The 13,374-nt window shown below is 37.7% G+C and overlaps 1 protein-coding gene and 1 pseudogene across 4 annotated transcripts in view; one reads left to right on the top strand and one right to left on the bottom strand.

The window, feature by feature from the left end:
• Positions 1-997: 997 nt before the first annotated feature.
• Positions 998-1,098, top strand: LOC129401414 (U6 spliceosomal RNA; annotated as a pseudogene).
• An 8,220-nt stretch (positions 1,099-9,318) lies between these two features.
• The window catches only part of XRCC4 (X-ray repair cross complementing 4), a 249,188-nt gene continuing 245,132 nt past the window's right edge, over positions 9,319-13,374 (bottom strand). For 3 of the 4 annotated variants that reach the window (XM_055140893.1, XM_055140879.1, XM_055140901.1), the window contains one exon: positions 9,319-10,027. In XM_055140893.1, coding sequence (XP_054996868.1) covers positions 10,022-10,027 — 6 coding nt within the window. In that variant the 3' untranslated portion in view covers positions 9,319-10,021. The remainder of the gene's footprint in view (positions 10,028-13,374) is intronic. The other variant, XM_004613168.2, reaches the window with a different exon arrangement.

The following is a 13,374-nucleotide window of genomic DNA, read 5'->3' as shown; positions in this document are numbered from 1 at the left end:
TTGTGAAATGAAAGAGTACATTGTACAGGCACCCAAGGTCCACAGCAGTGCTTTTATCAAAATCAGGGGCCTGCACGGCTGTGCTAATTGGAACCATGTGTGGAAAATGCAAGACAGGATTTTCAGCTGTTCACTAATTAAATGGTATAAAATAAAGCGAAACTTCACATTACTAACGTGGGTTTCTTGAGTTACTCTTTTAGCTGGACTAATGGATGATCCTGAGTGGGGATTTTGGCACCTGTATGAGACACCAGGCCTGCTGGTAATTCCTTTTTATATATCAAGGTATTGCCTATGGCTCTATGTTGTAAGTGCTTCTGATAGCAGATGAAAGGCAGTGATAGAAAACCGAGTTCTTTCCAGTGAACTAGAAGATTTTCTTGTGAAAAAAAATAAAAGTATATTCTTAGAAAGTTGTTATCGCAAAAGTTTTTTTGTGAGGAGGAAAAAGGGCTTCCTAATGAATTTACCCACTGAAACTTGTGAAGAAACAGTGCCTATTATCTGTGTCTACTGGAAAGTGATAACTTTTGTTTTAAGCTTCCTGTCGAAACTTGAACAGATATAATTTGGTTTTCTTAAAAAAAAAACCACTTTCTGTCACTTTACATGTATAATGCTTTATTATCTTGGGATCAAGATCCCAGGGAATAAGAGGCTGGTTCACAGTGTCTCCTTTCAGAATGTAAGCCTCCTTCCATGTTTAGAGTCATTTACCATTCATACAGTGGCAAAGAGAGAGAACTCCACACTCTCACTGTCCAGACAAGGTTTGGATTCAGAACCATCATCTTTGCACAAAATGCTGAAGCCTTAGGAAAGAAATGTGATGAATGTTTTCAACAGCGCAATAGGACCCACAGTGCCAATCTCGAGGAGGAGGTGCTAGAAGAGGGAATTACTGACATGACAACTCCTCCAATGGTGTATCTGAGTAGCATTCTGAAGAAAATAGGATACCGAAGCTGGGTTGGGAGTGTTTAAGAAAGAAGGTGTTTTCTTTGGCAGTATGTATACTAAAACTGGAATGATACAGAGATTAGCACGGCCCCACACAAAGATGACATGCAAATACATGAAGCATTCGATGTTTTTTGAACACAATGGGGAACTTGTGTAGAAACCCACTTAAGCTTAATGAGTGAAGATAATAGCCCAGAGGGCACCACCACCACCAAGCATCTTCTTAACCTCTCAGATAACGACTTTAGAGATGCCATGTTGAGGATGTTTAATGAACTAAAAAAAAAATGATGGCTCTAGTAGTCAGTAAAGCACAAGAAAGTTTGAAAGTGGAAACAGGAAACTACAATCAGTTGCGACAGAATTGAAGAATTTGGTAAGTAAAAACAAAACAAAATGAAACAAAACAGTGAAAGGTAAGAGCAGCCGAGGAAAACATTGGTGAGATGCAAGAAACCTATAGAAAGGACAACAAAACAAAACAGAACAAAAACCTAGGGGAAAGTCTGAAAATAAATGAACAGCACATCAGAAAGTTATGGAATAATTCACAAGGAAAAACAAAAGAACACTGGAGTTTCCAAAGAACAGAAAGATGAATTCAATAAAGAAACACTAGTCAGGGGCTGGAGCGATAGCACAGCGGGTAGGGCGTTTGCCCTGCACGCGTTCAACCCGGGTTCGAATCCCAGCATCCCATATGGTCCCCTGAGCACCGCCAGGGGAGATTCCTGAGTGCAGAGCCAGGAGTGACCCCTGTGCATCACCGGGTGTGACCCCGCCCCCAAAAAAAGCAAAAAAAAAAACCACTAGTCAAAAAAAAATCATAGATAAAAATTTTCTAGAATTGGAGAGCAGATACCCAGATTCATGAAGTCTGAAGAGTCCCAACAAAATAAACACAAATTGAAAAAAAAAAATCTCTGCACAGCATAATCAGAATGAAAAGGCAAAAGACAGGAGAATATTAAAAGCAGCAAGATCAAAGAAGTAGATAAACAAAAAACTCAAGATTCACAGCAGATTTACCAAGTAACACTCTAAGGACCAGAATAAAGGGTGGGGTTGGGGAGGTCGTGTGGCACAAATATGACAAAACAAAACTCAGTGAAATTAAAAACCCATGAATATTTTATTCAGCTAGATTATCATTCAGATTTGAAGGAATGTTATAAAACTTTATGGACAAATAATGGCTTACAAACCTCATAGCCTTTAAGACTGTTTCACTAGAAGTATTAAAGAGCTTCTTTAAAAGATAGACAAACTTCACTAATACACATAACTTCTACAAAATAATTGCAAAAATGTCTTTCATGTCAATAATCTCACTCAATGTCAATGGCCCCAAGACTGATCAAGAGATGGAGAATCAGGATAGATCAGGAAACTGAACTCAACTTTCTGGTGGCTGTAAGAGGAATACTTGAATAGTCAGGATAGACATGGGCTCAAACTCAAAGGATGGAAAACAGTCTCACAGGCAAAATCTTCTCTTAACAGGGAAGGGGTGGTTATACTTATGTCAGGCAACACAGATTCAAATTGAAAAAGGCAATAAAAGGTAAAGATGGCCATTTCTTAACCAAGAGATTTATACAGTATGAAGGTCAAACTTTTAATTAGCTATGCCTAAGGTTTGGAGTGGAGTAGAGTGATTAACTGCATCAGACAGGAGTATAACACTGGACACCATTGTCCTACTTTTCACGTTTCTTTGAGCTCCACCTATACCAGCATTCTCTCACCATCAGGTACAGGGAGGCCTTGCCCTACTTCAAAGAGGAAAAGCCTAGTAGATGTGCTCTTTTTGTTTTCTGCTTCAGGGTGTCTCTGATTTTGCTGGTACAGGACAACCATAGGAACCTGCTGGGGAGTCCCACAGGCACTGTCACAGTGGGAATAGCACTTCCAGGCCACCCTGGGCCACGAGAAATAGGAAACAATGGTAATGCTAGTCCAGTCTATATGCACTCATTAGTGGTGCTGTTCTGAGCATACCCTTCAGAAGAGTGTGTTGGGGGTGGAGAATATAATATGCAGGGGAAGACATCCTTGCACTAGCTCTGCTTCCATTTCTGTTTTATGATTTTTGTCCTGCTTCCCAGGATCACATTCACAAATAAATAGGCTACATACAAGCCCTTGTTTCAGGCTCAGTTTTTTTTTTGGGGGGGGAACGCAGAATAAACAATTCTAGAATTGTGTATGAGCAGGTTTTATATAAAAATGATCTAAACCATCTACATGACTAGCTGAGTTATTTCTAAGATAGCAATTAAGTTGAAGGCCATTTCTAAACCCAAAGTGTGTGATTTTGGATGAAATTATATTCCATTTACTGGAATAGTTGCCATCAAAAATTGCTCCTGCACTTTAATTCAATAAAAAGATGGGTGTGAATTTTAATCTCTCTTCTTTTCTGTAGAAATAAATGTGTGTACAGGCTTCAAAAAGGGGTCAAAAAGTAGAGTGCTTTGTGAGATGCGATTTTAGGATAGAAGGCTTTCAAAGAGAGAAGAAAAACCAACATATGAACAATAAAACTCATGCTGAATATTATTCAAATAGGAAATGAAAATCAGAAATCTAGGACAATGGCAAATGAAAGGGTATGTGGACATATGAAAGAAAAAAATTAAGTATAGGTGGGTCGAAGACTGGTTTGGATTGAGTGAAGAAGAGTTAGGAATTAGGGCAGAAGTAACCACAGTTTTTATGCAGTGCAGTTTTCAAAGACCCCTTACTAAAATACAGAGAAAATAATTTCAAGTTAGTGCATAGCACATTGCAAATAATAGTTACCCCACTAACATAATTTATCAGAAACTGGCAGATGGGCATCACAAAATTTCAAGTCAGACAACAGTTAGAAATGGACATGTGATTATATATTTTTCCATGATAAAATGTTAAATATTTTTTACATTTCTTGATTTAAAATTTGTGACTCATGAATTTGTTAATTTTAGTGAAAATAGATTATATAAATAATACTGACTAGAAAAACGAGACACAGAAAACCAAGGGGGTTTCTTCTGTTATACCCACGGTTACATTATTTATTTACTTATAGCTTTTTTATTTTTTGGCCACACTCAGCAGTGCTCAGGAGTTGCACTAAGGGATCACTCCTGGATGGCTTGGGCCTTATTGTGAGATGCAGGGGATTAAACTCGTGCAATCAAATGTCCACGTGCAATCAAATGTCCCACCTGCTACACTATCTCTCTGTTCCCTCAAGGTTACATTTTTTACTTTTTTATATTTTTGCTTTTTTTTTAAAAAATAAAAATTTTATTTTATTAAATCACCATGTGGAAGATTACAATGCTTTCAGGCTTAGGTCTCAGTTATACAATGCTGAAACAACCATCCCTTCACCAGTGCCCATATACCACCACCAAAAAAAAAAAAAACAAAAACCCACACAGTACACCTCCCATCCCGCCCCCCAACTCCCCGCCTTGTAACTGATAAGTTTCATTTTACTTTCTGTTTACTTTGGTTACATTCAATATTTCAACACCAACCTCACTATTGTTGTTAGGAGTACCCCACTAGAGTCAGACCTACTGTGAAGAAAAATGATCACGGCGGTCTATATTTTTGCTTTTTTGGATCACACCTGGTTTTGAATTTCTCTACTTTAACAACTAAGTCCAGGGAGATTTCTTCCAGATATTGGATCATTGCAAGCTTGAAAACCCAATCTGTGGTCATCTTAATATGGCGGAAACCGCGCCCTTCATCCCCGGAGAGAAAGAGGCGAGAGAGAGAGAGAGAGAGAAATATACCTTTCCCCTCCTGGGCGGGCACGGGGCCACGGCTTAGTTCTCAGGCTGGAGATATTCTGCGAGGAGCTGCCCGTGCCGAAAGAGATTTTGCTGGGTCTGGATTTACGCTCATGCAGCTGCGGAAAGGCCGCACACGCGTGCAGCCCCCGGGATCACATCTCGGCGGTGGGAGGGGCCGGTGCCTCCCACCTTCCCAAGAGCACCCTCATGTCCTTTTGCTGCAGTTTCTTTCCCCTCCTGGGCGGGCACGGGGCCACGGCTTAGTTCTCAGGCCGGAGACATTCTGCGAGGAGCTGCCCATGCCCAAAGAGGTTTTGCTGGGTCTGGATTCACGCTCGAGCAGCTGCGGAGAGGCCGCACACGTGTGCGGCCCCCGGGATCACATCTCGGCGATCTATATTTTTGCTTTTTTGGGTCACACCTGGCGATGCACAGGGGTTACTCCTGGCTCTGCACTCAGGAATTACTAAAAGAAGAGGCGCATAGGACAGAGTCCATGGAGGTTACAAATGTTACAATTCCGTTGTACTCAGGTGTTAGTCTCTCAGTACTGATGAGTGATGTACACAGGCGGCAGAGTTGGTCCTGAAAACTGTCCCAAGCTTCAGGGTCCAGAGATTGTACTGAAACTTGACTATAGAGGTGACTAAGTGACTGCCCACTTGTTGGAACTTGACCTCAAGATCCTCCCCTTATTGAAGAAATTGAAACCAGAATCTGGTGGCTTCAACTTTCTAATCAACGAATTTTTTTTTTTAAGTCTGGTCAGACCCTATCCTTAAGTACTAGGTGTGAACCATCCAATTCAGTCATTTGATAGCATAAATCATGAAGTATATAGTCCAATGCACCCACCAGGAACATAAGATGCTCATGCGTTGGGAGATTCTGTGTTAAGGTTAAAATTCAGATCTCTATTTGGATAAGGCTAAATTTCATACTACCGATCATCGGGCATAACTGTTTTTCTGTCTTACTAGTCTTCAGTAAAGGACAGTAAGATGGGCTTGATAATTACTCCAATTCCCCTACTACTGTCAGCATTCCTTCATCCCTGTCCCCATGTTCCCTAGCCTCATGCCCAGACCACTTCCTAAATAGGTATATTTTAAAGTTTAATTATTAAAATTTGGGTCTCATTTCACAATAGTGTTGGATCTAGTGATTTAGTTTTATACAGGTAACTTGATAAAAGAACACTGATGTACCCATGTCCCCGACCACTGCCCCCATGCTACCTCCATACCATCTCTTCTTACCCCCCTCTCTATTTCTCTCCTTCTTGGGCCTTTCAATCTCTGTAATCAAGAGTCAAGGGTTTGCTTAACTTTGTTATCTTCCATTCCCTTGTTATGCTACTTTATATACTACAGGTGAGAATATTCAGTATTTGTCTTTCTTCAAAGTTACTTCCCACACCTTCCAGTTCCATCCAAGTAGCAGAGAATTGCACAATTTCATCCTTTTTTTTTTGTGGCCACACAGCAATCCATTGTGTACATATAATACAGACCTTCATTATCCACTCATCTGTCTTTGGACTTTTGGCTTGATTACATATTCTGGGTATTGTACTAAAGAGTGCAATGAACAAAAGACCGCATACGTGTCTTTGAATAGATGTTTTGGAGTATTGGGGGTAGCTACTAAGAAGTGTAATTGCTGGGTTGTTTGGGACTTCTATTCTTTATTTTTTAGATATAGCCATACTATTTTCCTTAGGGGGTGAACCAGAACATTCCCAGCAGCTGTCCATGAAAGTTCCTTTTCTACCATCTCTCTGCCAAACAGGTTGGCAGGAATATGGTAGGAGTTCGAGGGATTACTATACCACACCCAGGACCAAAGTGCCAGTGTCCTTTCATGACCGTACATTAAATCCTTTCAGTCCTCTTGACCTGTAACCTCAGGCCTGTGATCTGAGTCTTTTTGATATATGTTTTATTTGTGTGAGATGATATGGCATCAATCAAAGGCGATACTTTACTGCTATACACTTGTTTCATTAAGTAAAAATTTCTTTCAATGAAAATCAACAAGCTTATATTTGGGATTAGATTATGGCTACTATTAGAATCATGGCTACAGTCTCATTTTAATTTAAAGTTTCAGTGATTTAATTTTGTTACCTCTGGTTCATTAACTCTGGTTTACAAGTAGGGTTTTTAATGTATGAGGGGGTCCTCTCGACTTGTCAGTTCAGGCCTGTGATCTGAGTCTGCTTTTTCTGGACATTGTCACTGCCTGATTTGTTCCTTTGTATATTATACATGAGTAAGATCACCCAGTTGTGGTCTTTCTCCTCCTGAATTATTTTGCTTAGCATGAACCCTATAGCAAAAGACATTATGTATTCTCTCTCTGCATATATCATTCATTAGTACTTGGACACTTTGGCTGTTTTTCAATCTTGACTTTTGAAAATACTGCTCAGCGTGCACATATTTTTTCCAGTGAGTGTTTTGTGTTGTGGAGATATGTCTAAGGACGGACTTTTTGGTTCACATGGTGATTCTATTTTTAATATTTTGAGATATCTCTGTTGTTTTCCAATATACATTCCCACCAATGAGTAAGAGGGTCAGGAGGCCTCTTGCCTATCCTTCTTCTGCCATTTCCAATGTCCAGACAGGCTCCCATCACCTGAGACAGTAGCACTGTCTTTCCACAAAGAAGTAGCAGTTAAAAGTGTGGAGCTTGATTCCTGTTTTGTCTTGATTATATAAGTCAACTTCATCCTCCTAATTACACCCAGCTAGCACTTCTATTGTGGTAGCTTCTAGATTGTGTCATCCTGATGGCTCAGTTACAAATTTGGAGACAAACTCCCCTGCCTCCTCAGTCCAGGCCTCTGAATTCTTCTCTGATCAACCTCATTTCCAGTTCTTTCTCCCCTAACCTTAATGATTTCTCCTAATTTTTCAGCTGGAATTTTGATCTTTTGTGGATCCGTATACCCATTAATTTCTAATTTGTTATTCTCTAGGTCAGTTGTCCAACTAGTCCTTGATATTATGATTCATTACATAGTTGCTTGGGGCCACAATATTAACACCCTGCCCCTTATACTCTATTCTTTGAGAGCAGACCGACCCTGAATTCCATTTACCAGAAAATTCGCTCCACAGTAACAGAGCTCCTGTATTATTCATTATCAACATCCAGTGCTGAGATCAGAAGCTGGAACAAATGCTCCACAAATATTTGGTAAGCAACTGGATTTGGATTTGCACTAAAATATTCACATGGCCATTTTTATTCCGTGCATAACTGACTTTTTTTTTTTGCCATACCCAGCAGTGCTCAGAGGACCATATGAAATGCTGCAAATTGAACCTGGGTCAGCTGTGTGCAAGGCAGGCATCTTACCATCTTACCTGCCTGTATTTTCTCTCCAGCCCCCATAACTGATCTCACATAAGTATTCATTGAATCTAATTTAACTAGTAAATGCTTGGCTTAAAAATACGAGGTACAGAATATTATAAATTTGGATTACACATCACTAAAGAAACAATTTTAATTTTCCTAACCTTTCAGAGCTATATAATAAAGAAGATATCTCTTCTAGAAATAAGATGTGGTTATGTAGAAGTTTGGGTCACTGGGTCACTGTTATCCCATTGTTCATCTTTAAAATATATTTATATATTTTATAATTTTATAAAATGAGTTTTTCCATATTTCATAATTTCATTATGAGGTATATTCTAACTTTGGAGATATTAGCACGTAGGTTGCATTTATGTATATTTTTAGTCTTTTAGGCTATACCTTGAGGTGCCTGGGACCTTACTCTAGTCCTGTGTTCAGGAATCACCCTTTTTCATGCCAGGGATCAAACTGGATTTGGCTGCATGCAAGGCAAGTGACTTACCTTGCATATTATTTCTTCAGTTCCTCTAGGTAGTTTTTAAAGCAGAAGATAACTTAGCTAAATAATGCAGGTAACAAAAAGAGGAGGGTGAAGATTTAGTGGCGGGCACAAAAACATTTAACTTTTGGAGAAGGACTCAGCAAAGAAGTGTTAAACATGGATACTCCAGTGGTGCATGTGGTGTTGGAATGATGTATGTATAAAACCATCATTAACAATATTATAAATCACAGTGGCTCAATAAAGATTAAAAACTGAGGTCAGAAATAAGATAAATACAAAGTATTAGCTACTGCAAAAATCAAGTGAAGGAAATGCTTACTGAGAAATTGCTATGTCAAAAGCTGATTTGTAAGATGAATACTGAGAATGGTCCAACTACTGGATTTGGTAACATGTTGGTCAATATTAAGTTTGAGCAGCGAGAAGGGATACATGTTCAATTGGATAAGTGAAGACAAAATTATAGCTTAAAAAGAGGAAACAATGAAAATTTGAAAAAAAAAAAGTTCCATGGTGAGGGATGGAGTTACACATGCCTCCACTGTCACTTCAGGTCCTGGGTTCTATTTCCAGACTGGAGAGGAAAAAATGTGTGAGATGTGATGAGGAGAGATCAATGAACATGATAAAGCCCTTGTATGTATAAAATGAGTATTTTATCAATAATTTCTGAAAAAAAAGTTTCTGTACACAATAGGGAATTACACAACTATAAAGACTGTACCAAGATGTATTATTATATTAAATGTTAAGGTAAATGTTTTAATAAGAACACAAAATCTTCGGTGCAACACATATTTTATCAGAAGATTTTCAGACTGTGTACACACACAAATATATTTCATACACCTGATTTTATATACTCAACTTTAAATGATGAAACATTACTGTTCAAGACATGACTATTCAAAAGAGAAGCATAAACATTTCCTTTGTACTGTTTGCAAAATCTTTCTAGATAAGATGTTAGACAGCTACCATGTAAAATACATATGAACTGAGTAAGATAAATGTATCCCAGGCAACAAAGTTTGAAATTTTAGATAATTATAGGCATGCTGAATGAATAGTTTAGAATAATGTTACCACTGTCATCAAATCATATCTTCATATACATTTTAATCCATTTAGCACAATGGTCTCAACTCAGTGTATATGTAATTAAATAGTAAGGTGTAGTAAAAGCTGCTGTTAAATTGAAAGTTTGCTTTTTCAGTTTAAAGAAATGAATAGAAAACACAGTCTAGTGAACATCAAAGTGCTTTTCTGAGACAGTTAAATCTCATCAAAGAGGTCTTCTGAACTGGTGTTTTTTAGAGTTTCTAAAGACAGGTTTTCATCCGAGCTGTGCTTTTCCAATGTCTCAGGTAGTGGAGTATCAAGCCTAGAATAAAAAGAAGACCAAGACAGTTTGATTAAAAAATTCCATACAATATAAGAGGAAATTAAAAGATACATTAGGTGAAATGAAAGTTAAGCCCTGTTTCAGAAATGGCTTTGAGATTTATTTCCATTACTTAGAAAGCATGTGATAAAGGACTTATATTTCTTTAACTATTTTAGAATTAAATGATGTATATTAAGAACAGATACTCAAGATTTTTCCAGCAATTCTCATAATCAATGTCAAGAAATAAATCATTTTCTGTGCTGTCGTTTTTAGATTAATTAGAAAACTTCTCTAGTAATTCTTTACTGACTCCGTTACAATACATTGTTCTTTGGCTCTCTCCAATTCCATCTATCACCATGCATTTAACTATTTGTCTATTGAGTTTTTGGGCCACATCCAGTGGTAAGCTCCTGGCTCTGTGCTCAGGAATCACTTCTGGCTGCCGGGGATTGAATGAGGTCTAGTGCATGCAAAGAAAACATTCTATCTGCTGCACTACTTCTCTGTTCTTTACCTTTCACTTAAATCTGAGTTGGTCTACAGAATATAAAGCTCAACTGGTCTGCAAAACTATTCTACCAAGGGTAAGATGGGCCAGTAGTGGCTGGCAGGGGTCCTGAGACCATGGTCAAAGGAAAAAGACACTCTGGTGGAGGGTGGGGGTTGGAATGCTACATGAAGGAAAACCTAACATTAACAGCATTGTAAATCACAGTGGCAAGTAAATTTCAATAGCAGAAACCTCTGATCACGTGAATTTCCTCTGGTGGTCATTAATAAATGTGTCTGTGATTAAGAATTACTTCACATTTTAGCAGTTGTTGGCCCATATACATTTACTGAATCTACATATCTTCAGGGAGTAAATGAAACTTCAATGTCAGTATTGCTACTGTATCAATGGACTGACTGCTATATTAATGTAAATGTTTTCTTTGATCTAAGGATAAAAGGAATAATCACTTATATTATCTGGTCTTGAAAAGAGCGAGCTAGAGGATAAACTGACCTCAATCAGAAGTATAAATTTGGAATGTATATTCATCATACCCTTGTACAAACTTTGCCACTGATTCTGTATGGTACCAAAGCAAAATGTGCTTAAAATGAACAATTGGAGGGCGGTAGTGATGCTTAGATTGACTCAGCCCAGTAATACACAGAACACTACCACATTCCAGTTCAAAGGCAGAAGGGATGCCATAGCAGTTCTGCACAGTTGAAGGAGAGTGGGAATTGAAGTCAAGGCACACAGATGTGAACTGAAACCAATTATTTCCAATTGTGACTATGTGACTTCCAAAATTAAGGTACTAATAACTATGTCACAGGTAGCCTATTTAATGAGGTGATATAAATACAAATATGTGTAAAATTCTCACAAAATAATATTATTAGCAGCGAAACACTGCACAAATGATAAAAGAGCTCCTACTAAGACCTTCTCTAATTTAGACAGAACAACTCATTAAAAATACCCAACTATAAAGTCTATTTAGATTATAAGTATTTTAAAAGCAAACCATATTAGCTGCCCAGATCATTCAAAATGAATCCATCACAGGGTCTTACTTGGCATTCTGACTGCACACAATTAACCATGGTTGGCTGCCACTAGATGTGGGTCGAGTCTGTCTTAATCTGAACAAACCATGTTCAGACAACACCACTCTCATAAGAATGCCGAGGTGTTCATGCAGTTAATGCACTGTCAAGATGACAAGTACACCCTGTGGGTGTTTTAGTGTTAAAATTAGCAATAAATATGGACATAATTATTATAACATGCAATTAAATATCTAGAAATATATTCCATAGGATAAAATGATACAGTATGAAATGAAATTATAATTACTACATGCTAAAGTTTTCACTGTTAACCGAAAACATATTAAACACGTTTCTCAATGATTTATTGTAAATTTTTCTCTTCCTGCACTGTAGCACTGTCGTCCTGTTGTTCACTGATTTGCTTGAGTGGGCACCAGTAACATCTCCATTGTGAGACTTGTTGTTACTGCTCTGGCATATTGAATACACCACGGGTAGCTTGCCAGGCTAGGCAAAATAAAGAAGTTATTTCTATGAAAAGGGCAGACACAGAAAAACTTCAGTAATTTTGTTCACAGTCTGGATACTGCACAAAGCAGAATGCATGACTTCTCTTTTAACTTTTTGGGAGTTGAATTATCAACACATTTTAAAATATTTCTACTTATTGACTCACTGTATAAGATATTTTGTCTGCCATAAAAGTATTACCGTAGTCAGAAAGACAGTCTTTTCTTATTGAAATGACAAGGATTAGTACTGTTTAGAGTGAGTTACTTGTATTTCATAACATATATGGCAATAATATTTCTGAGACAAATTAAAGTACCAATATGAGAAAATTGAGAGACCCAAAAAATGTGTGAATGACTGACAGCACTGTAACATCTAAAAAATCCATGTCTGTCTGTGACATAAACAGTGATTCTGTAATTAAAAAAAAAACTCATCTTTTTTGTGGACAGTTCTATCCCTACCTTCAAAATACATGCCCAAACAAATGTCAATTTCAGGTGAAGTAAATACTTAAATTACAAAGGCAAATCCTTCAAGACTTTACAAGAATATAAAAAATGACACTGGATCTTAGAAAAACCAGTTATAGAATTCGCACAGTGTAGATGACAGTATAGTTACATACATGAATAAGTCTAACATAATGTTGAACAACAACAACAACAAAGGCATAACAAAATGCACATTTTATTTCTCTGAAGTTCAAAACCATGGAATACCATAAAATATTAATCTTTTAACACTGCCGTGTGTGCCGTGTGTGTGTGAATGTGTGTGCATTTGTGTGTAGGAATAGAGAGAGGGAAGGAGGATTTTTGCCACAGAAGCAAAAGAACAAGTTTATCTCTGTGCTCAGAGACTGAGCTGTTTCCACTTGCCATCTAAATGCTGTTTTTCTATATGACTTTGACTGATGAACTTGTAAACACATGCTAGGTAAATTACTTTCACCCACTATGAATCATTTTGAGCTCAGAGGTAAAATCTGGAAAAATGCTGTTATGTTTGTAATTTACTGTAGACAAAGAACAGGCAATGCTGTGGTCACATAAAAAAAAATCTAGCAAAACAGTTAATTTGTGCTTGGTCACCAAAGCAAGACATTCCAAAGTAACTTTTTCTCTTGTGTTATGCTTAAAATACTTTTAAAAAAGAATATGTATTTATTAAAAAGAATATTTTTTTAAACCAACTTTGCTGGTATCTACCCACCTCATCTCTGACTTCCACCTGGGATTGGGAGTAAACCTCATATATTGGATGAGGAATAA

This window comes from Sorex araneus, chromosome 1 (assembly GCF_027595985.1).
Source record: "Sorex araneus isolate mSorAra2 chromosome 1, mSorAra2.pri, whole genome shotgun sequence".
In the NCBI taxonomy this organism is placed as follows: domain Eukaryota; kingdom Metazoa; phylum Chordata; class Mammalia; order Eulipotyphla; family Soricidae; genus Sorex; species Sorex araneus.
This window is presented reverse-complemented; position numbering and strand designations above follow the sequence as displayed.